This window comes from Henckelia pumila, chromosome 3 (assembly GCF_033568475.1).
Source record: "Henckelia pumila isolate YLH828 chromosome 3, ASM3356847v2, whole genome shotgun sequence".
In the NCBI taxonomy this organism is placed as follows: Eukaryota; Viridiplantae; Streptophyta; class Magnoliopsida; order Lamiales; family Gesneriaceae; genus Henckelia; species Henckelia pumila.
Window position 1 is genome coordinate 75,716,784 of NC_133122.1, and position 23,086 is coordinate 75,739,869.

General features: G+C 35.1%; 1 protein-coding gene across 5 annotated transcripts; it reads right to left on the bottom strand.

The window, feature by feature from the left end:
- Positions 1-1,879: 1,879 nt before the first annotated feature.
- On the bottom strand, positions 1,880-22,052 carry LOC140891204 (BTB/POZ domain-containing protein FBL11). Of its 5 annotated transcripts, XM_073299571.1 has the most exons (20): positions 21,822-22,052; positions 21,673-21,723; positions 21,473-21,593; positions 20,704-20,845; positions 20,536-20,585; positions 20,258-20,346; positions 20,089-20,179; positions 19,581-19,617; positions 19,323-19,474; positions 17,427-17,976; positions 16,699-16,965; positions 15,471-15,616; positions 14,783-15,133; positions 4,023-4,266; positions 3,744-3,799; positions 3,536-3,616; positions 2,861-2,905; positions 2,716-2,784; positions 2,376-2,598; positions 1,880-1,963 (listed from the first exon to the last, which is right to left on the bottom strand). In XM_073299571.1, the coding sequence occupies exons 1-19, from the start codon at positions 21,995-21,997 to the stop codon at positions 2,425-2,427; spliced, it is 2,892 nt and encodes a 963-aa protein (XP_073155672.1). In that variant the 5' UTR covers positions 21,998-22,052; the 3' UTR covers positions 1,880-1,963; positions 2,376-2,424. The 5 variants fall into 5 exon arrangements, with proteins under 5 accessions (XP_073155672.1, XP_073155671.1, XP_073155675.1 ...); XM_073299570.1 differs by lacking the exon at positions 1,880-1,963 and having other exon boundaries at positions 2,133-2,598; XM_073299574.1 differs by lacking the exons at positions 1,880-1,963; positions 21,673-21,723; positions 21,822-22,052 and having other exon boundaries at positions 2,133-2,598; positions 20,536-20,607; positions 21,473-21,588.
- Positions 22,053-23,086: the final 1,034 nt, after the last annotated feature.

The following is a 23,086-nucleotide window of genomic DNA, read 5'->3' on the forward strand; positions in this document are numbered from 1 at the left end:
TAACCTCTCGGATAAAGGAGAGCAGAGGGTGAATATAGATAATCGCGGGAAGGAATCTTCAGAGTCTTGGCCCGGGTGGAGAGAGGCCGAGAAGAGATAGTAGGAGAAGGGAAGTATGGTAACCCAAGCTCATACTATCCAAGGGAGAAGACCAAGTCAAAAAAGAGGATGTAGATCCCTCCCACCCGCATTTCGGGGACACGCCCCCCGATAACTTCTTGGTTCGAGCATGATCAGAAAATTTGGCCCACTCGCCCATATCATGGTCGTGATACGAGAATCCCGGAGGAGGGATAACCACCCAAACCTATAAATACTACCTACTCAGGTATAACAGGGGTATTCCCTTTTCAATCTCAAAAAATCAATTACTCTCTACATTTTTTTGATTTTCCGATACACAACCTTTTTCTGACTTGAGCGTCGGAGTGGTCACGCGAAAAAATCTTCTGGCATCCCACTAACGCGTTGTTGTTTGAAGTGTGTGCAGAGCTCGGAAAGCAAAACACTTATTATCCAATCGCTTTTCTTGCACCTGTCAAAGCCCTTCTATCATTCACCCGAACAATCGCCCACCTCGACTACCCGATTGTTCTCGGGCATCATCAAGTGGCATTTGTATAACCGATGCAAATGAGGCATTGGGTTTTAACTGACATTATCCCAAACATATAAATGACTTTTGTGGAAAAATTCTTCCCTCGTATTTACATTCATTGACTTGGTTGCTTGGCTTACTGATGCTTTCACATAAGATACCTTCTGCCATGAGTTTTGAACATTCTTCCATATCAAATGCATTATTTCCTCTAGCATTCAAGTGAGTGTTCTGTGGGTTCTTGAGTTTCCTTGAAACCTCTATGGCCATGGTGTTGGCCTTCAAATTCTATCATATCATGAACAGAAACCTGGGTGCAACGAACTCATCGTCCAATTCTTCTTCCAAGGTCAATGGGATTTCTTCTCTCTTCTTCTCAGACTGGTCCTTTCGTTTTGATGGAAGATTTCGGGTCTCACCGGACGTGCCAATTTTTTTTTTTTGCACAATTTTTTAAATGTGGACGTGATGTCACAAACGGCACCTTCATGCGCATTCCGGAAGACTCTAAAGCATGGTGCATGGTAGAGGTTGTATAAATTCTAGAAGTGTCTACATTATTCATGTCATAGACTTGTGTAAAACTCTCTAGAATTCACTTGTATATATATTTGTATAGAATAATGTAGAAGGAAACATATAGAATTGTGAAGGAGCTAGAAACTTCTGGAGAGTTAATCTCCACTATCGGATCAAAACGATCTTGACCATTCATTGTAGGAAGCCACTACTATAAAAGTGTGGATCCATCATTTGTAACTTACCAACTTGGAAGCAATACAAAAGCATTCTCAAAGCTCTCTTGTGTTATTACTTAACACGTGCACACACACTTGAGCTACAAAGGCTGCTTTGCTAGTACTCGCAAGGGGCGAAGTCAAGGACCAAATGCCGCACATGATCTTAAAAAGACTAAGTCCGTGACAGCGAGGTGCTAAAAGAAGCAATTGGTTGAAATACAATAAAAATCAAACTTCTTTAATCAAATGATAACGAGTTCCTAATTTGATGTTGGTTCTAATATCCTAAGCTAATAAACTCCTCAAAACCAAAGAAATGACATTTCAAATTTTGGGAATAAACTTCTGTCATTATTTATATTTACATTAAACTATAAGAATATAAAAATAATAAATCTAATAAAATATTTCGGAATCAGGAATGTAACGACCTAAAATTCTAAAATGCTAAAAGATCGAATAAAAAACTAAACTAAGAATTTCAAATTGATTGTAAATAAAACTATTGAAATTGTTGTTCGTTTGCAAGAGTTTGTTGAGTTCACTACATCCTTTTTGCTTCTACCGAATTCCATTTTGTTCAAACTTCTCGGAGTTCACTCCACACTTTCAGACATTCTTCCACCTTTAAAAAGGAAAAAAAAATGATTACCCACTGTATCCAAATTAGATTATTTCAAATTTTTAGATGGCTTTGTATTGATCAATGAGATGACTTTTCCCGAAATTGAACTAAATTAAGAGGGCCAATTAACAGAATTAAAATGATATAATTCATTATATGCTTGATTAGCATGTAAAAAACATAGTGGTTTGAATATGTCAAGAACTTCAAATTCAATCCCCAAAGTGCATCGCTTAATCTCCACATCGCACACAAGCAAATTGGTTCAAATAAACAGAATTTCCAATATTATACCATCATAGTGTTTCCAAGAGCTTAATTTAAGTGTTTCCAAGCTTCTACATAAAGAAATGTTTGGAAATTGTATATAGAAGCTAGGAAGCACTTAAAAATAAACTACTGCAAATACTACCTATATATGTTGTTGTGTGCCATGTGGTCTTTTGTTTCTTGTTTGAGCACTATAATCTTTCCTTCACCACAGTTCTCGTAAGTGTTTCGCTGCTCCACACGAGGACTAATGTCTCCTTATGCACGGGAGTTCTTCGACCATCCATGTTGTGAAGATCTAAAGTGCATTTTTGAAGCTTGCATCTTGCAATTTTAACAATAGCGAGGAAATATCTGTCGTGAAACTGAAGCATACACATGTAAGACATATATAGCTTGCAAAATGTGTTAAGTGTTTGAATATGAGTGGGAAGATGGGTTGGGGTGGGGATATAATAAATTGATGATCCGCTCCAACTTACACTTGGAAGGTCATAATCGCCATCAATGGCATCGCATATGTCCAGAGATATTTTACGAAGCATCGGCAACTGCAGTCACAATTGAGGCACAATTGTGACTGTTCAATATTTAGTAATGAACAATCACCAAGTTAGCTACACGTACCTGGGATGCAGTATTAATTATGAAGTTTTTGGGAAGTCCGGGGCCCTGCAATAAACATCAAAGATTGTTTAAACGGAGCAAATGAGCTTGTGAAGCTGAAATTGAAGGATATAGCAATTGACTGTAAATTAAATTTTGGATACAAAGACATCATGCCTAATGTGAACGATGAGCTCCATGCTAAAAAGATGTAACACAATACACGGACCGTGGGTACTTTTTTAATGGCTAATTTTTAATTTGAATCAAGCACTAGTTACTCAGTGACTTGTCTAAGAATAAATCTCCAGAGACCTTAATATCGTTGCAAAACGAACAATCTCATCTTTGACAATGGTTTCTTCCCAGTCTTTTGTAGTTGTGCTCAAATCTAAATGCGAAATAGTGAATAGTTTGTCATAGAAGAGAAATCAACAATTAAATGTGGCACGATGCCTAATTAGATTTCACACGCAAATAGGGACTAAAAATGCATAATTGTTTTGCGATATCGGTGGAATCCCAACAAAAGTTGAAATATTAACTTGGCATTTATCAATAGACAGATATTAAATTTCGATTTCAGAAAGTAAGATATTCCCGTGACTACATTGAAATAAAACAATGTTGATCAAGAGATAATTTCAGAAAAAACCTAACCAACTAAATGCAAAAGAAAGGATTGGCAGTGCTCACATTGTGACGTAGCACAAGATCTTCAAGAGCACAACAGTTGAAAAGGGATCTGATACCACTGGCTGTAATTTCTCCACATTCCTGAAAGCAACCGACAATGTGCCAACGATGTGAAAATAAATAAAGCAGCCAATTATGCAAAAGAACTACAAAGATATATTCCTACAAATAGTAATGGAAGGAACGCAAAGAAACGATGGCAACAAACCTCGAGATGTAGAGATGTTAACCCATGCCAACTTCTTGAAATGATATTTTGTGATTCTGGGAAAGATATGTCAAAGCAAGGAACAAGCATTCATCATATTATGAGGTAGTGAATAAACTTTTTGCTTCTGAGCCACCTCTCACACGATAACAACTAAACACACACCGGTACAAAGGAATTCAAAACAGAGTAGATTTAAAAAGACTCAAGATAGCTTGGCATGTACAAACATTGAGTTAATCCATGCTTATTAAGATTTTTTTGGGAAAAGACATTCACCTGAATTAAGCAATGTGCATCCTGTCAATGAAAGAGTATTTAAATTCGTACAACTCTTGGCCATAATCATCAAATCTTCATTGGTCATCCATGGTGTTACTCTTTGAAGTTTCAACTTCATCAAATTTGGCATCTTGAATCTAAAGCTGAATGAAGATATGCCTCCAAAACAATAGCACAAAGCCAAGGATCGCAAGTGTGGAAGTGTTTTTACAAGTTTAGTTAATGCAGAATCTGATATCACCTATGAACAAAAAGTAAGAATATATTTAATGGAAATTACTGGCTTGCAGCAGTTATAACGAAGAAAGAAATTGGAAAGCATGTCTATGGACTACTTGGTATGCACAAAAATACATTGGCATTATAACAGAACCCAAATATTGCAACATTACAGAAAGATAAGAGTCACGTAACGATTTCCACTGATGGCCACTTTACTAAGATGTTTTTGGCTCTCAGCCTCAGGCAAAGAAGAATTATAAGAGAATTTGCAGCATCACAAAAAAACATAAGTTATGCAATGATTTCAACTGATAACCAATTTACTAAAAGATGTTTTCGGCTCTCAGAAAGAGAAGAATTATAAGAGAGTTTCGACTACATATAGCTGCTACAAAACCCTTTCCACCCTATCAAATCATTTTATAAATTCTTTTGCAAGTAAACTGTCACTTGAGATGCAAAATAAGACATTTGAAGTCGAACTCAACTTCTAAGCTCGTTATCACGCTCAGTTAAGATACCTGACAACTTATACAAGATAATGAGATAACCTTCACAAACATGATATCAAGACCACACATATTACTGATAAGTCCGTATTTTTAATATATTTCTTTGATTCAAATGGAGTGATAGTTCAAAGATTTTTAATAGTTTGTTTGATACCCAATTATTGGCTTTTATTGTGGATAGGTGCAACCGATAAAACATGTGTACTTTTTCAATTGATTGTATTATGAACTAAATTTATTTTATCAAGATTAAGGTATCTTTTGTTTTGAACCTATGATTTAATTTTTATTTGATTGAATTCCTGAAATTTTTAGCACATGCGGTTTAAATATGTCCTATATCGGTTGGATAGAGTTTCTGGGATCTTCTTAGACAAGGACAACCCTCCCCCATTGAACTAACTTTTGGGGTTGAGTTAATATATATATATAATATATATATAGAGAAATTTTCAGCTGTCCAACCATGTTCCCCCACTTGATCCGCGACCACTAAAACCCGATAGTGGGTTTTAGTGGTTTTTGTTTTTTTTTTTTGCATCACTAAAACTCACTACCGGGTTTTAGTGGTCGCGAATCAAGTGGAAAAACATGGTTGGGCAGCTGCAAATTCCTTTATATATATATATAATTTTGATCACATGCACCCTAGGATGCAGGGTTTTTCGTGTGCGAACACTAAAACCTAGTACCGGGTTTTAGTGTTTTTTTTAGTGGTCGCACACGAAAAACCCTGCACTCTAGGGTGCAGGTGATCATTACAATATATATATACATAATATAATATAACAATGCTTTCGAAGATTGATCACCTTTGAACAATTTTATGTATTATAATTGATATTGGGACAAGAAATCATAATATGATAAAAACAATTCATGCCATGGATTGAGATCGTGATCATGAGATAAAATCAAATACATGAGTGATAACGATCTTGGGGCAATAAGCGCCACCGCATAGGGCCCTCCACCGGAGGATGCCTTTAAATTTTTGAAAATTTTAGTACTTTTATTTCTGTTTTCTTAAGTGCAAATTGGTGATAAATCCCAAAACCCAAACTTGACATTAACCTAGCTCCCTACCCATAAGATTCTTTGCAATAGCTCCCTAGGACCACCAAACTTGAATAATTAAATGTTTAATTCTTGTACTTGATTTATGCTTATTTGTGCTTAAAATCTAAAGACTTTATGCTAAAATCTGAAGATTTTGTGCTTAATTATGGTACAAAGAATTATACGTAAAAATGGTATTAGAGCCTTAGGTTAAATATTCACACGTAATATTATTCGTTAATTCAGACTTTTCTTTGTTGAGGAGAAGATTTTTTTACAAAAGATGACTTCAAACGAATGTTTGAATCAAGAGGATTTTATTTATATGAAATCCTATAAACAAGTAAATCTATTCACAATAGATTACTTACAACAGGTTGTGATAAATGCTCTCAATTTTGAAGAGATAGAGAAAAATGATTTCTAACTCTCAATTTTTAGAGATTACCCCAGATTCCTCTAAACTCTCCAGAGATCTTAGACAAATTCAAAAGACGGTACAATATTACAGCAAACAGCTGTATGAAATACCTCGGCAAATTGAAGAAATCCTTAAGAAACAAGAAGAAATTCTTGGAACACTAAAGGATCTTCAAACTAAAATCATAAATATAGAACACACTTCTGGTTCTAGAAAAGGAAATACAGGAGGAAGGTTACCACTCTCGTTTGGTACCGAACCTTTGTTACATCAGAAAGGTAAAACCAAAATGGTTCAAAAACCTTTAACTGATGATGAAATGATGATTAATCTTATAAAAGCAGTATCAGAGAAAAACACTATCTGATGACTACCTTAGAAAGATTAAATCTCGAGGATCTACAAGATCTTGCAGATTCTTTTGCGAATCTCAAAGTAGTAAATCTAAAAATGAATTACCCTGAGGGTGAACAACCCATAGGAAATCCCCCAAGATATGTGGTTAAAACAGAAGAACCACATAATGAGTTTCATGTTGGAGAAAATTCACATCCAGCAGGAACCAGATCAAGAAGGAGTAAGATACCACTACATCAAACTCCTTATGGAAAAACTATTCTAGACCCGATACATCCTTATGGGGTTATGTTAAACCTTGATGTTCTGGACTTCAAAAAAAGAGAAGATCTCATAGATGATTGGACATCAGATGAGGATAGCAGCAGACACATTAGATCTCAATAAAGAATGATTCATTAAACTTCTAGAAATGAGTCTAATGGGATCTGTCAAGATCGCTTGGGAGATGGCTATGCCAGAAACAAAGGAATCAATCTTAGCAGGAGAATCCCTCAGCGAGATTGGAGGAAGAATGGCCACCCTATTTAAAGCACAATTCATAGGGGTAGACTATTTCAATAATCAAGATACAGAGAAAAATAGAATATATACTCAAGCTCTGTATAGCCTCGAGTTACATGATATCTGTTTAGTTGATGAATACATTATGTTATTCACTAAATACAGATGAAATTCGAGAGTCGAGGAAAATGTAGCTATTCAGCTATTTTTCGCAAAAATTCCAAGTCCCTGGAGAGAAATGCTGATTAAAGAATACATTCCAGGTAATCTTGATACATTGGCAAGACGCGCCTCCTTTTTGAAAGGAAAATTGGCAAAATGGTGTCATATGACAGCATTACAGAAGAACTACAAGAAAATAAGAGGTATAGATAAACGTACACCTTTATGTTGCAAAGAAAATGATCTTCCAACGATCATTGGAAACAGATCACAGGGATTTAAAAGGAAGAAATTCAGAAATAATCCCTATAATAAAAGAATGAAAAGTTCTTGGAAACCAAGAACATTTTGGTCCAAACAAAAGGCTAGATCCTATAGATCGGGTAGAAAAAGTGGACCTACAAGAACATCTCCAACAACAGGCTCATCGCAAAGTAGGGGAAGAACACCATCAAAAAGAACTTTCAGAAGAACTCATACAAGAGCAAGTGAAAGTTTCAAGAATTGCAACTGCTGGACATGTGGAGCAAGATGACATATATCTACAAATTGTGCAGAAAACGAGAAAAAAAAAAGTTAAACTCTTTGAAGCAACACCAGATATGGATGATGCGGTCTTCTTTCAAGATCTAGTCCAAGTATATCAATTTGAGGATATCCCCTCAGATGAAAGCATATACGAAGAAGAGATATTGTTTAGTCAAGAAGTTTCTGAGGATGAATCAGAATCAGAATCAGAATCAGAATATAGAGGAAGTATTTCGGCATGAAACACATGAAAGTTTGGCTGGATTCTTTAGTCAAACCACGATATCTCATAATATGGTCCAAAGGATTATGAGAGAAAATCCAACATTACAGAAGTACCAAAGATTTTCGACATGACAAGTTGAAAGAGTCTTAGGAAACCTAGGGCTAAGACAAAGAAGACATAATTTGATTTATAAGGTATCCAGAAGGGAAATGGCGATCCCTATGAAATTAACCAGTAATCAAATAGAGATGCAGTTAATTTCTTTTGAAGAAATTCGAGAGGAATTACAGAAATTAAAAGCAGAAGTAGCAAAAACAATGTCATGGATTCATATTGGAGCAATCCAAATTATGATCAAATCTACTTTTAAAGAAGGAATAGATTCACCCATAGATATCGTAGTATGCGATAAAAGAATAGGGAATATACAAGATGCGGTTCTAGGAACTATCTCGGGAAATTTGTGTGCAGGAAAAATTGTGGGAGTTATTTATCCAAAAATAGCCTACAATTTAGCTGATAGAGATTTTAGTCGAGCCTTGACGTTGCATCAAAACTTCAAGGAAAAAAAAATGAAGGAAGATAATAGGTCATATTCTATTACGTATCAAATTTCATATGTTCTTTCTAATGCTCACCACTCTGAATTATTTATTAGAAATGAGTTCATTGAAATTCCAGAGATCTTTGGGAAAGTTGCTCAAGCAATATACCCGGAAAGGATCAAGTTTCCTTTAATTCAAGAAACAGACATTCAAATTCAAGACAGACCGGTTCTATACAGAGACCTTAAAATAGAACCCTGAAGGTTATCTTTCCAAGGAAACCGAATGACAAGTAGGAGATGGGACAAATCTCCTATTCAAGAAATTCCGCCAGAAGAAAATGACTTTTCTATAATAGGAAAACTTAGATCTCCAGAAGCATGGAAAGAAGTGAAAATAGTATTCAAAATTACAAGTCATCGGAACCAGTTCACTAGTAACTCGATTTACTATTTGGAACAACAAGAAAAAGGAACTTACCAATAAGTGATAAATATTGGAGAATTGGAAGTTCAAATCTGTGGAATTCCATGAAAAGAAGTGGATCAGCTCATTCTTGGCCTAGAGTTTCTGGAGGACCATAAATCATGGAAACGCCTTGAAAAAGGAATAGAGTTCATGGAAAAAGAAAAGACTTGGAGGATTCAATAAAAATTCTACGAGATGAAAAACCAAGAGAATTGGATAAGGGACAATCCCTTAATCAGATTCGAAAACTCTGTTTACAAACAGAGGAAAAAACAACTGTTGAAATTAGTAAGTCATGAACATGATTTACTAGAACGCATTAAAGAAGTAGAAAGAAGTAACCATACTCTACCTTCTGAAGCCTTAGGAAAACTAAAGGTGAATAGTCTTAATCGTATTACTGAGTTACAACATACTCTGTTAAAAATGGCAGAACCATTTAGTAATCCCTTTAAATGACAACAAGTCCTTTCTCCATATACATTCCGATAGGGATGTTGTATGAAAAATATAAGGCTGAATACTTTGCAGCTTATATTGACTCGGGAGCAGGAATTTGTACAGCAAAAAGAGAAGTTTTCCCTGAAGAATGTGAAGAAGAATTGCCTAAAATTGCTGGACGAGATTTCTCTCGAAGAATTTTAATTCTTTCCAAAGGAATAAAACAAGCAGAGATCCTTATGGGAGGAGCAGGTCAAACACCTTGGTACAAGGTAAAGACACCACCAATCTATTTCCATGATACAGGAGTTGATATCCTGTTAGGAAATAACTTCTTACAAATATTTAAGAAGTACACACAAGACAATAAGTCAAGAAGACTTTTGTTCACTACAATTTGTGATCATAAAATTATCATTCAAAGACTCAAGATTGTTTTTTATCGACAATTGCCGATAATATTTCGCAGCCAGCGTGGTGATAAAGGACAACTTTTTCACCCAAAAATGAAAGATCCAAGAAGGTTTGGAGATAGAGGATATGGAGCTTCTCAAGGTAACTCTAAATCACAGAGATATAGAGTTAGAAAATAAGGTATCCCTTGAAGATGTCAAAAAGAGGCTCAAAGAAAGTTACAACGAGCATCCTTTGGCATGGTGGGATAGAAATCAACTCAAAGCCAGTCTTACTCTAAAAGAATGCAAAGAGTATGAATTCGTCAGATATAAGCCTATCCCGATGAACATAACAGATCAAAGGGATATGAGAATGATTATCAAGGAACATTTGGACCTTGGTCTAATCAAAGAAGGAGTTTCACTATATAGCAGCCCAGGTTTTCTGGTCATAAATCATGGTGAAATAAAAAGAGGGAAACCCAGGTTAGTTATTAACTACCAAGGTATTAATAAAATCCTGGAGTTTGATGGGTACTTCATACCGAGTAGAGAACACCTAATTATCTGTGTACGAAATGCTAGAGTGTTCTCAAAATTTGATTGTAAGTCTGGATTTTACCAGATTCGAATGAAAGAAGGCAGTAAGAAATTCACAGCCTTCTCTACTCCACAAGGACACTATATTTGGGAAGTTATGCCTATGGGATTGGCTAATGCACCCCAGATATTTTAAAGAAAAATGGATAACCTTTTTAAAAATTTTTTCAACTTTATATTTGTTTATATTGATGATATTCTTATAGCATCAAAAAACATAGACGAACACGTTAAACACTTAGAGATTTTCTCTAAAATTTGTAAAGAAGGACTGGTTTTATCTGAAAAGAAAGAAGTCATAGCAACAAGGAAAATTGAATTCCTTGGTATTGAGATTGATGAAACTGGAATAATTCTACAACCCCATATTGTGGAAAAGGTAAAGAATTTTTCAGATAAACTCAAATACGTAAAACAACTTCAGAGTTTTCTTGGAGTAGTTAATTTTGCAGGGATGCTCTTAAACAACCTAGCAATGTACAGAAGGTGTTCAGTCCTTTGTTAAAAAAGGATGTCAGGTTTATATGGACCGATGACCATACTAAAGGGGTAAACCAATTAAAAGATATGTAAAAATCTCCCAAAAATGGCTATACCCGTAGATGAAGATGATCTGGTGTTATTTACGGATGCCAGTGACGAATGGTGGGCATCAGCCCTTACCAAAATCACCCCGGATGGAGAAATACCATGAATATACTGTAGCGGTCTTTTTTCAGAATCTGAGGCCATTAGATGGCATATCAACGAGAAAGAATTTTATGCAGTAAAAGGGCTTTCGAAAAATGGCCATTATTTTTACTTGCTAAAAAATTCACGCTGAAGGTTGATAACACCCAGGTAAAAGCTTTCCTAAAAAAATAAGATTGAATCTAAACCTGAGAAAGCTAGGTTATTAAGATGGCAAACATTATGTCAAAATTATATTTTTGATATTGTTATTATTAAATCTCATAAAAATATTCTTGCAGATTTCTTAACAAAAGATGGAAGGCAGTGACGTGGATTCCATAATGAAAATGAAAATGCAGAGGCAACTTAGGGAACACCTAGGGTTGCTTCAAAACGAGTTTAACCAGTTAGTCATTAATGCTGAAATGGTCGGCAGGTTACAACAAGCTGATCGGATCAAAGTATCTAATCGAATTACAGGATGTATGCAAGCTCAAACTCAACTATGGGCTGCTATTCAAGGGCCAATTGTAAAGGCTATAGAGAAACCACTGGTTTCTTATAAACAAGATATGCTAAAACCATTGGTTTTACAAGAACGAGAAATACAACCACCGGTTGTGAAACAAGATGTTGAGGAATCTAAAACTCAAGAAAAAAGTGCTAATCTATCGTCAGCCTTTGATGATCTGGATGAAGCAACAATTGATGAGAATAACTCATCAAGTCAACCCTCCGCCTCTGGGGTAAAAGAGGAAGAGATCAATCTTAGGCCCAACACTGACAAGGGCAAATCTAAGATTGATACTAATCCATCTATTATTTCTTCATTTCAGGTTTATCAACGGGGGTGGGAGAAATTGAATACAAGGAGTGAAATCAACCCGAACACTTGCAGGGTTGATATTGCAGGAATATATCCAAGGGTTTGGCTAAAAAACAATGTCAATCCTAAAGATGTAAAACTCTGATATGAATTTGGGGCTTTGGCCTCAGTTTATACAACGTCACCAAGCTTCCCGGAGATATCACAGTTACCAAAATGGATCCAGGAAGCAGTCCAAGAAACATGGGCAAATAATGATCATTTGTCTAGAGGAGATGTGCTTGAGTTATACTTTTTCAGTACAGCTCCAGAACCAACAGTGAAAGGATCACACGAACCCTTTCATTTCATCAAGCTAAGGAGACCTGATATAAATAGTCATAAATTTATCAATGATCCTAAAACTGAAGAAATACCCTTGGTGTCCATTTTTGGGGAAAATGAGATCTCAACCAGAAGGGCATGGGGTATTTGGGACTGTCTTACTGAGATGGACAAAGTCAAGTTCTCATTCAAATTTTATCAGAATTCTGTGAATGGATCGTTCCTGTTAAACACAATGACAGGAAAAACTACAGCATTTGCGGAAGAACTCTTCGAAAGAAGAGAAATCTTTTGTGGAACAACAAGCTGCCGGGAGTAAAGAAACTCGCCGAAAATTTTGTAACATGACTCATATTGGACGATGGTCAGAGAATATCTGCCCAGAATGCCCAAATCAGAAGGAACCAGAATTTGGAAAAACCTTTAGACCCCGAACGGATCAAAAGAATTTTTCCGAGACAAGCAAATGTGGACAAGGACCACCGAAGATACGTTTTCACAGGGGCCTACTTCAAAAGCAAAAGATGCCCCGACAAATAAAGCAGGCATATGAGGAGAATAAAGCCAAAAGAAAGTGGCAGACATGTGATTCCTCCACTAGTAAAAGATGTCATCAATAATGGCATAAAAAATACAAGACAGCTGTCTCCTCCACTAGTAAAAGATGTCATCAAATATGACATAAAGAAATACAAGACAGCTGTGAGATTCCCTGAAGTTTCTCGGTGAAACGAGTGGAACTACAGCTATAAATACAGGTATTTGAGGAAGCTGAAGACATCGATCATTCCCTTCAGTTTTCTTACAAATAAATTGTTGTAATATTTCTCTTTCTATTGTATTAAGTTTTCTTTTATGTATTTCAAGAACAAGGCTACTATGAGTAGCTAAACAAGTTGTCTTCTCCTCTTCAAAGGAGTTGATTTATGTAATAATATTATGTCTGAATAAATTTTCTAAATCTCTCGTTCTTTCATGCTCATATTTTATAATTAAATTTATATATCATACACCTTAAGGTAGAAAACGAATTAAGGCTGTGCTGGGTGTCGTTGAAGGAGCTTGTGCAGAACCCATCTGTTGCGACTGCGTGGTTGGGGTGTGAGGAGCACTTCGTAAAACTCGGCAGGTATGACCCGACGACATTATGGTCAAAGAGGTATTTAAATTCAATTTATCTTACGGAAGCTTGTTGGACCCTTAATCCGGAGTATGGCTGAAAACCTTGCGTAACTAATAGTCTTGCATGGCCAGGACTGGTTCGATAGGTATAACAAAGCCACGTACAAAGGATAAGTTTTAATTAATTTTTATTTCAAATATGGGGACCACTAGGGGGTGAAAATAAAGGAAAAGGTGGGTAGAGAGTTAAGTTAAAAAAAAGTTTGGTAGTGGGGAGTTTAAAATAATTTGCCCTTTTCTTAATTGGGGGTTATATTGGTCTATTTCTAGTTGGCGTAACTATGGGTTTCTAGAAAAACTTAATTATTAATTAGCCATGATAGTATCTTTAATTACATTAATTGCATTTTTTAAAATATTTCCTTATCTTGATTATGCGAGTCTCTATATATGATTTTGATGTAAACCGTAAAGCCGTTTTCCAGGTCGAATAATAGTATATTGACTTTTTAATTACTATTTTTGAGATTTTCGTGGCATTCTGTGTGAATTGTCCAATAAATATATATATATTTTTTATTATTATATGCTTCCGCTACATCAATGAGTTTCTAGAAAGTGACTTTGCTGATATAAATGTTTTTTTTAAAAAAAAAAACAGGAAGATTAATGTTTCATAGTTAATTGTCTTTTCATTATTACAAATTTCAGTTCATATGTCCAGTTAATGAAATTATTCGATTTTATTATGTTATACGAGTATAAATGACACAATAATTTTTTTTATTTTATTTTTATTTTTTGCAACAGACCCTTCAAAGTTTAGGACTAACCTTGATCAAATAAATTAGGACTACCGTCACCTCAGAAAAGATGGAAATTCAATCGAAAATAATGAAAGAACTATAAGATATTACTCATTACAATAAGTGAACCGAAATCCTAGCAACAATCACACGGGAAATTCTTAGACGCCCCATGGGTAGTGCCCGATCTGGCAGATCCAATGACCTGGGCCATTTTGCACATCACATCATTGTGATGTGTCATGGCCCGGGGCCGTTGGATTGCCCTCCGGGCACTATCCCAGAGATCGGCATAGAATTTCCCCAATTACACATACATTTTCCCTGCGATCTTCAATGGTTTAGTTTTTAATTTGCGTTACTTTTATTTTATTTAAATTATTCACTCCAATATCATAGGTCAAGTATAATTTAATTTAGTACTTGCTAGTTAGTCAGGTGGAACAACAACCATTTTTCTCCATCACTATATTAAAAATCAATACCGTGTGCTTGCGGTTATCCTGCTATTTAGTCAAATAGTGAGTCTATAATTATAAAATTGTTTAAAGGAAGACAATCAATTACCTGAAAATAAAGAACCACCATCTCAAGCAATGGACATGCGATGGGTATAAGCTTCAAGCCTTCAAGACCCAAGGATGCACCTAAACCAATGGTTATAGTTCGTAATGCCCTGATTGCTGGTTTTAGGGTTTCAAGTGATAGAAACGAAAATCCCCATCCAAGTTCAATCTCCTCCAACTGGCAGGACTTTCCAAGGTCTGAGAACAATTCTTTTGGAGTAAATGATGACATACACAATTTTGTCCCTTGGGTTCCAATTTGCTCTTGCACAAGTTGTGTGCAACCTCTTGTTTTTAAAAATTTTAGATCAAGATTTCGGCAAATAACATGAGATAAAGCCTTGCAGGAAACCTGAAATAGTAAAAGTAAAAAGTTCAAGATTAGACGGAGATGCTCTTGAGTTCAACTCGTGTTTTATCTAGAAAAGTGGATAGTAAGATCATAAAGTTCGGTTCCAGAGAATTTTAGTTAGTTAGTCTACTTAGCTTTAGAGAATTGATGGACTGTTAGATTTAGCATCTGTTTGAGATGTGGAAGCAAATCAAGGAATTGACCAACTGCAGAGTGTATTATTCATCCAAATTCCTTAAACAACTATGGTCTAAATCCCATAAAATAATATGAATGGTCCAAAGAAAATTATCATCTACGAGAAAGACTTGATGAAACTATACGACATCCTTCACACCTTAGTGTCTGAAACATCAAGCATCTGCAAAGAGGATCCCTGAAACCTGTAAAGAGCATCATCGATAAGATGAATTTCCTTGAGGCAGAGACTTCTTAAATGACCTGCTCCAGACATAAGCTCAGATAGAATCATTCCATCTATCCCTGGCAAAAGATTGAATAAAGGAGAAGTGTAAGGAAATTTACATCGTGCTTTCGTGTATAAGTATAAACACATGTACCAATGTTGTAAATGGCAGGAGGCGGTGGCGGGGTTGTCGATGACCACCTACCGTCTCGGCGGTTGAATTTTTTTAGCAATTTTTAATAGACAATTATATATAATCATGCAATGTAATTACAAATAATCATAATATTTTGTGTAATATTTGTAATTAAATAATATTTATGCCTAAAGAAGCTTCATACAATATACAATCTAGACAAAGTACAAACAAATATATAAATGCAAACTATCAAGATAATTAAGGTGGTGGCAGATAGCGGGCGGATGGAGGCGATTTGAGGCAGGTGGTGGCTAATAGTGGGGGACATTTGAAACCAAAAATAAATACAAAAGAGAGTGAAAGGTGTTTTTATTATATCTAATGTTTAAAATTGATTCACTTTGACTGGTTTTTAAAATTATTTGACATTGATAGTTGACTGGGATTTTAAAATCATTGACCGCCTTGGCCGCCTCGACCACCTGCTTGCCCGCCTCGACCGCCTGCTTGCCCGCCTCACCCGCCGAATGGCCTCGAACCGCCCACAGAGACCGCCTTAGACAAAGGCAGGGCGATCGAGGGCCACCTCGACCACCATTTAGAACACTGACATGTACCAATATCTCTTTTACAGTTCAACAACGTGTAACATGAATTGTGGATGTCTCTCTCTAAGTTAACTGTGCTTTTAGTTTCCTTCTAATAAAGTTGATAAAAACAGTTAACATCTAAATTGTTATGCTTATGAAGTTTGGCTTCTCATCAAACTAAACATTAGAACTAATCAGGTAATGCGTAACGCATCCTCAAGTGTAGTTATACAATTTATGTTATGCCATGAAACATAGGTGAAGAATAATAGCAAATTCATCTAATAAGAGATTTTATTTTGACACGACTTTTCAGAAAATATCTTTCCACATACTATATGGAATATGCGAGGGAGAAACAATAGTCTCACTTATCCGGCGAATGTTAAAGCAATTAGGATGATAAACTGAAATGTAAACCATCACATACCAGTACAGCCACCAATGTGTAAAGTTTGAAGCTTACAAGCCATCAACTGAAAGGATTTTTCACTTTGTTGTGTTTCACTGGAAACACTGGAGCAAAGCGCTAGAGCGGAGTTATTGCCAAAAGAAGTATCACAAGCCACAGTAGAGTGTAGTTTTTTGCATTTCAGAATCATCACTGACAAACCACAGTCCGTAACAGATGTGCACCCTCTCATGTTAATAAAATTCAAGGATTCACAGACTTCTGAGATGTTATAGAGATCAGAATCTGCTCAAACATTAAAATGATAATTCAATAATAAAAGGTTTGCCAAGTAAAAGCTATTTACACCTTCTACAAAATCAAGCAAAAACCAATTGTCTTAAATGAATATAAATTTTTAATAAATAATTCTTATTTTCATAGGCATGAAATGATGGATACAGTTACTAAGTATTTTCAAAGAAAAATTAATATGAAGCTGGTAAGTTAGAATGGACTCAGGACCCGTTTAGAAATACCACACTATTTTTACAAACAAGTCAATAAACTTTTTTTATTTCCACGTGTGATTCAAATAAGGTAATCCGGGCCCTATGCGTTGATTTTGGTAATAGAATCCTCGCCAATACAGGCCATAAATAGATACCCTTTCAATGGCCATTTTTTAGTACTTCGTTTACTTATTAGATTTATCGAGTAAATTTTTAACAATGCCTCTGGGATAGATGGGAGAAAAAGAAACTTACCATTCATGTCAGTTCGACCTTCCAAAGTGAGTTCAGTTATATTTGCCAGAACTGGATAGGATAAGAAAGAGAATGAGGCAGCAAAATGATGATCATATCCATCTAACAGCTTCGATCTTTGTGGTGTTGGAATCTGTGAGGAAGATGTAATAGATACTCGGGCAGGTATAACAGGACTAATGTCCAGAGTTAGGTCTATGCTGGTGAGTAGAGGGAATTTTCGCAGAAAATGACACAACTTTGGGGTCTTGAAGTTCGAACAATTAGCTGCCTTCAATGTTCTTAAAGATGGAAATGACTTGCAAAAAAATTCAATGGCCAATCCAAGAGGAAGTGACGGACAGTTTGAGATGTCCACTTCTTGCACTGCCTCAAAACTCAGCAGTTCCTTTGTATGTGAAATCAGAGAAGTGTCCAAACCAACATTTGCAAAATTCATGGGAGACTTCTCAATGATTTTTCTGAACATCGAATCTGCACTGCCTGAAGGAAGAAGGGAAAGCAGGAATAATCCCGGCGTAATCTGTGGGCAACCAGAAAGATCCACTTTCTGTAGAATTGCATGGTAAAAGTAAGTACTTAATAATTGCAGCAGACTGTGCACATTAAGTACAATTTAAGAGGAACTAATATTGAGACTGACTCTTTGGCCCCTTGGCAATATAATCCTTCAATAAACATACTCATTGATTGCCTGACGATCAAGAGGCTTAAAAGAGATTTTTAACATACATGAACAACATGCACAAAATAATTCATGATGCCCGCATGTCAAAAACAATGAGTAAACCATTGATCTCGTTTTGAACTTTTATATGGATATATGAGGAAAAGAAGGAAGGATATTCCTTGGCAAGTTGATCTTTGCGACCATGCTGGCCTATCGACAATCATAGTCTTCTATCATAAAAAAAAATGGTCTTAGTTCTTACCATGATGATTATACTGACAGCTCTATATCACTTAAAAAATAAACGGAAAGTAAAACAAAAAACATTGGAACAATCTTGGAAAATATATGAAGAGAAAAGGTACTCTTATTTCTGTGAATGAGTCAAAAGGGGCTCTTATACTAAGAGCAATTATAATATAAAAGATAACAAATTAAGGTAACTCTTATAGCAAGAAACAACCCTTTGTCGCTCGAAGTAGTGCAGAAGCTGAATTTCGTGCTTTATCCAATGGAATTTGTAAAGGCATGTGGCTTAAAATGCTGCTCAATGAACTGAAGATGGTAGATAGTCATCCAATAGATCTGATGTGTGACAACCAAGCAGCCTTAAAAATTGTCAAGAATCCAGCCTACCATGACCGAACCAAGCATGTGGAAATAGACAGACATTTCATAACCGAAAAGATTGAGGATAAAATAGTTGATCTCCACTATGTTCCCTCTCACATGCGGCTGGCCGATACCTTGACAAAAGCCCTTCATCGACCAAACTTTTAAGAATTGAAGTCCAAGCTTGGCATGACAAACATATACCACCAAGCTTGAGGGGGAGTGTTGAAGATATAAATAAATTGGATAAGAAATTAATTCAAAGTTTAAATAAAGATTAGATAGGATTTGATATTTATATATTCTGTTATTTCCTTGTAAACATTAAGGTGTAACTTCTACGCTTAATTAATTCAATGAGAATTATTTTCTTCCCTCAAATAGGTTCTATACTTTACCACATTTACTATTTTAAAAATACAAAGGAAAAAATCCTATAATATCTCCAGGATTGGAACCAGATTGGAAAACCGTTGATTGATGGATTTCCAACAAATACCAAGACCAACACAAATTTTGATAACTTAGGGAAAAATTAAGAAATCAAGACAACAAAATGCTGAATACATAAAATAAAATTAAAAATAAAAAAAGAAGGCAATATGTCAAAAAACCTGTGTAAATTCTGTCAGACGAACTTTAAGGCGGCTCAAGTCACCTTGTCTGGATATTTCTTTCAATCTTGTATTAGGATGTCTGGCAAGGCTAAGAATAGTGCCAGTTGCTTTATCAGCAAACATTGAAAAAAATTGGCATGCCCGTTTCCCTACAACAAGAAATGAGTGATGAACTGATAGGCTGGAAATGTCACAGATCATTTCATCATTGCCTGGATAAATGAAAGAGGTTTCGGAGCATACGAGAAGGCATACCTGCGACGAACCACAATGGTAGAAGATTTAATCGTATCTGTTAAGGATAAATACAAATGTTCACAACTCAGTTCAACGTTGCTCATCAAATATTCTTAAAATTCGAAGATCAGTAGTAGACATTTTGCTAGTTGTTTCACCAAATCTTGAACCTTCTACAGTGACATTCCCTATTAAAAAATGACTCGTCTCAAGAGGAGCTCATGGATTTAAAAGCCAATACTGCACTAAGCATACTATACCTCAGTTTTGTTTCTTCTTACTTTTGAAAAGTTAAAGGTTCTTAAACTGACATCATTCGAAACAGTTTTGTTCTTGTATTGATATATTAATTTCCAGTAAAATAAGGTACTGAATTGTATATTACATCATTTAAAAAGCATTATCCAGCAAAACAATCTCACAACACAAGATTAAAAATCACTATCTACCTTCACAAACACACAAGCACACCTGTCAAGCTAAAAATCATATTGCATTAACAAGTGAAATAAAAATCTATTCATACCATGTGAGAGTCTACATCGTTATTCCAAGTCTCTAGTTTTGCAGTATTTGCGGTGAGCCAAACTAGAATTGCATCTAATAGGTGTTTCTCACTGTGAAAAAAATTCAAGAATGAACACCAAAGCAGAAATTCCACAATATTAGTATTCAAAACAATAACAGTATCCCACCTGTCTAGAGTTAAATCAGTATGGTTGGTACAAGAGTATAGTAGTTTGTGAGGAATAGTAGAGAAAGAGTTAAATGACAATGCCCACATCTGTAGAAACAAAAGATCAAATGTGGATTGACAATAATGACTGCGAAACATTGGCACAAGTTTAGCTAGCGTGGAATAACTGTAAATGTTTAAAGTTGATCTGTTACAAAAAAAAATGATCCTTCTAATACAAAAGCATTGATTCACTAAACTCAGAGAAAACTAGCTGCATAACCGCAAAACACTTACAAAGTTCCTTGCCAGATAGCTCGTACAAAGCTGAAGTATAGAATCATTTGCTGCAAGATATTCCACTTCCATCTATAAGATTTAATCCCATATCACTAATGTAAATAAAATAAGGTCCATCGCTATTCAGAACATAAATATTAATTTAAACCAAATGCAAAACGGTACCATGCTCCAAACCATACTTCCAGATGTGAATCAAACCATCTAAACAAAGTTGTGGCGATTGAAATACTTTGTATGAAGTTACGTCATCCAACCAAACTCGACATTTCAAGAGAAGTTTTTCAACCCCAAAAAATAAAGCTGCCTGAGAGCAAAAAAGAGAATCAATGTCAAACATTATGACAATTGACACATTCCATCTAAGATAACAGTCCATCATGAACTGAAATGTTTCCACAAGCTAATCACTAGGGACTCCAAGTCAAATGCTGGTTGTAGAAGTGGTTGGAAATTCATAGCCACTGAGAGTTATGTTCAACTGAGAGATTTAATATTATTGATTAAAAAAATCACGTGCGAACATGAAATATTAATTTCTAAAGGCTACAACCCGAGAAAGTGATAAATCAGTTTGCTAATCAGAAATCAAAAAACATTAACCATTAACTTAAGTAATAGAGCGAGAATTTACACAATTAAGCAAGTCTGTCAATGTTGTAAACGATCCAATTATAGTATAGCTAGAAAACATACTGGTCAAAGATGAGTAAAAATTTAAGCTACATCTGAACATGGATGTTGCAATCCTCAGAAATGGTGAAATATTGAATATTACATATAGAATCAAGCTTCGGATTTATTACCACGACATCAAGAAAAACCCGAAGCACAACACCACGCAAATGGGAAAAATAAGGGAGCAAGATATGATCTTCCACGGCGTATGTCACATGACACTATCCACAAACCAACTTAAAAGAACAAAAATCACCTCATTCAGAGTTGCAAAATTATCCACGGTAACATCCAGATGGCATCCAAATATAAACCTCAAAATACTCATAAACGACTCCGGATTCCAGTGTATTGCAACACAATCCAGTCCAGATTCCCTGAAACAAAAAGTTTCAGCTGAATAAGAGGAGAAGCTTCGCGGATACTAAAAATCTAGTGGACAATTCAATCAAATACCAAAATCTTCCCAGCAGAAGCCCCCGAAAATATGAAGATTCTTCAATTAGCCTGTTAATTTAAATAACATCCCACAAATCAAAATAAAAAATATATATATGAAAAATACAACCAACCATGTGAATAAAAATGAAATTTACATCACTGACCTATTGCGATTGACTCGGATTTTAACTACATCGTGAGTAACAATGGAAGGCAAGTCCCAATTATGGATATCTGCAGTAGAAATTACAATCTCGTCAAGATTCCCTAACGAGTTCAGTTCAGTGCAGACAAGAGTTAAGGCGCCAATGGAATCACGGTCGTTTTCCATAGACGCCATTTCCTTGGTTCGAAGCTGCCACTAATGTTTGGCTTTCGTTCCTTCCTCTTTTATGGCAATTTGATGGGGATAATTAGGCACATAGCACTTTACAAAGCAATATTTAAGAGAATAACACTCTGAATCCCATTATCCAATTTGACCTTAATTATCACCTCCGAATAATAAAAAAAAAAAAAGAAACAAGCGAGAGAATGTATATAAAAAACAAGACTAATCCAAATAGCATTTATATAAAAATTTAAATAAAAATAAAAGAACATAAACCATATCATATACATGCTTACGTTGATACATGAGCAAGTATGTGTTTAGCAAGTAAGCATATACTTCCTAATCATTATTGGAAGAAGTATGATAAAGGATTAAAGGTTCGAATAGGAGATGGATCAATTATTATGCTAGATACAGTAGCAAAAAAATTAAAAATAGAAATAGAAGAAACAAAATTTGTAATACCCATTATATATCAAATAGAATCAGGAATGGGCATTATAATAGGAAATAATTTTTTAAGAGAATATCTTCCCTTTACACAATTTGAAAATTACATAACTTTAAACAAAGGATCATCAATGATTTATATTCCTAAAATACGAACAACATTTCGTGTAGGAAATGAAGGATTTACAAAAAAAATTTATAAACAAAATACAAATCCAATAGAAGTAAAAATAGAAAATATTTTAACAATTAATCATGAAAAAGAAATCATGAAGAAATTTCATGATATTTGTTCTGAAAATCCTCAGGACAAAATTAAGAAAAGAAAACAATTCATTCCTTCAATAAAACTCAAAGGGCCTAATATCACAATTCGTGAAGCATCAAGAAGATGCAACATGGATGATGTAAAAATATTCGAAAAACAAGTTCAAGAATTATTAAAACTTAAGATAATCATCTCTAGTAAGAGTCCACACTCTTCACCAGCCTTTTATGTCAGTAAGAAAGATACTGATAAGAAAAGAATAGTAATTGATTATCGAAAAATGAATAAAGCAACAATTATGGACGGATATTATATTCCAAATAAGAATGATTTACTATCTTATATAGGAGAAATGAAATATTTTTCCAGTCTAGATT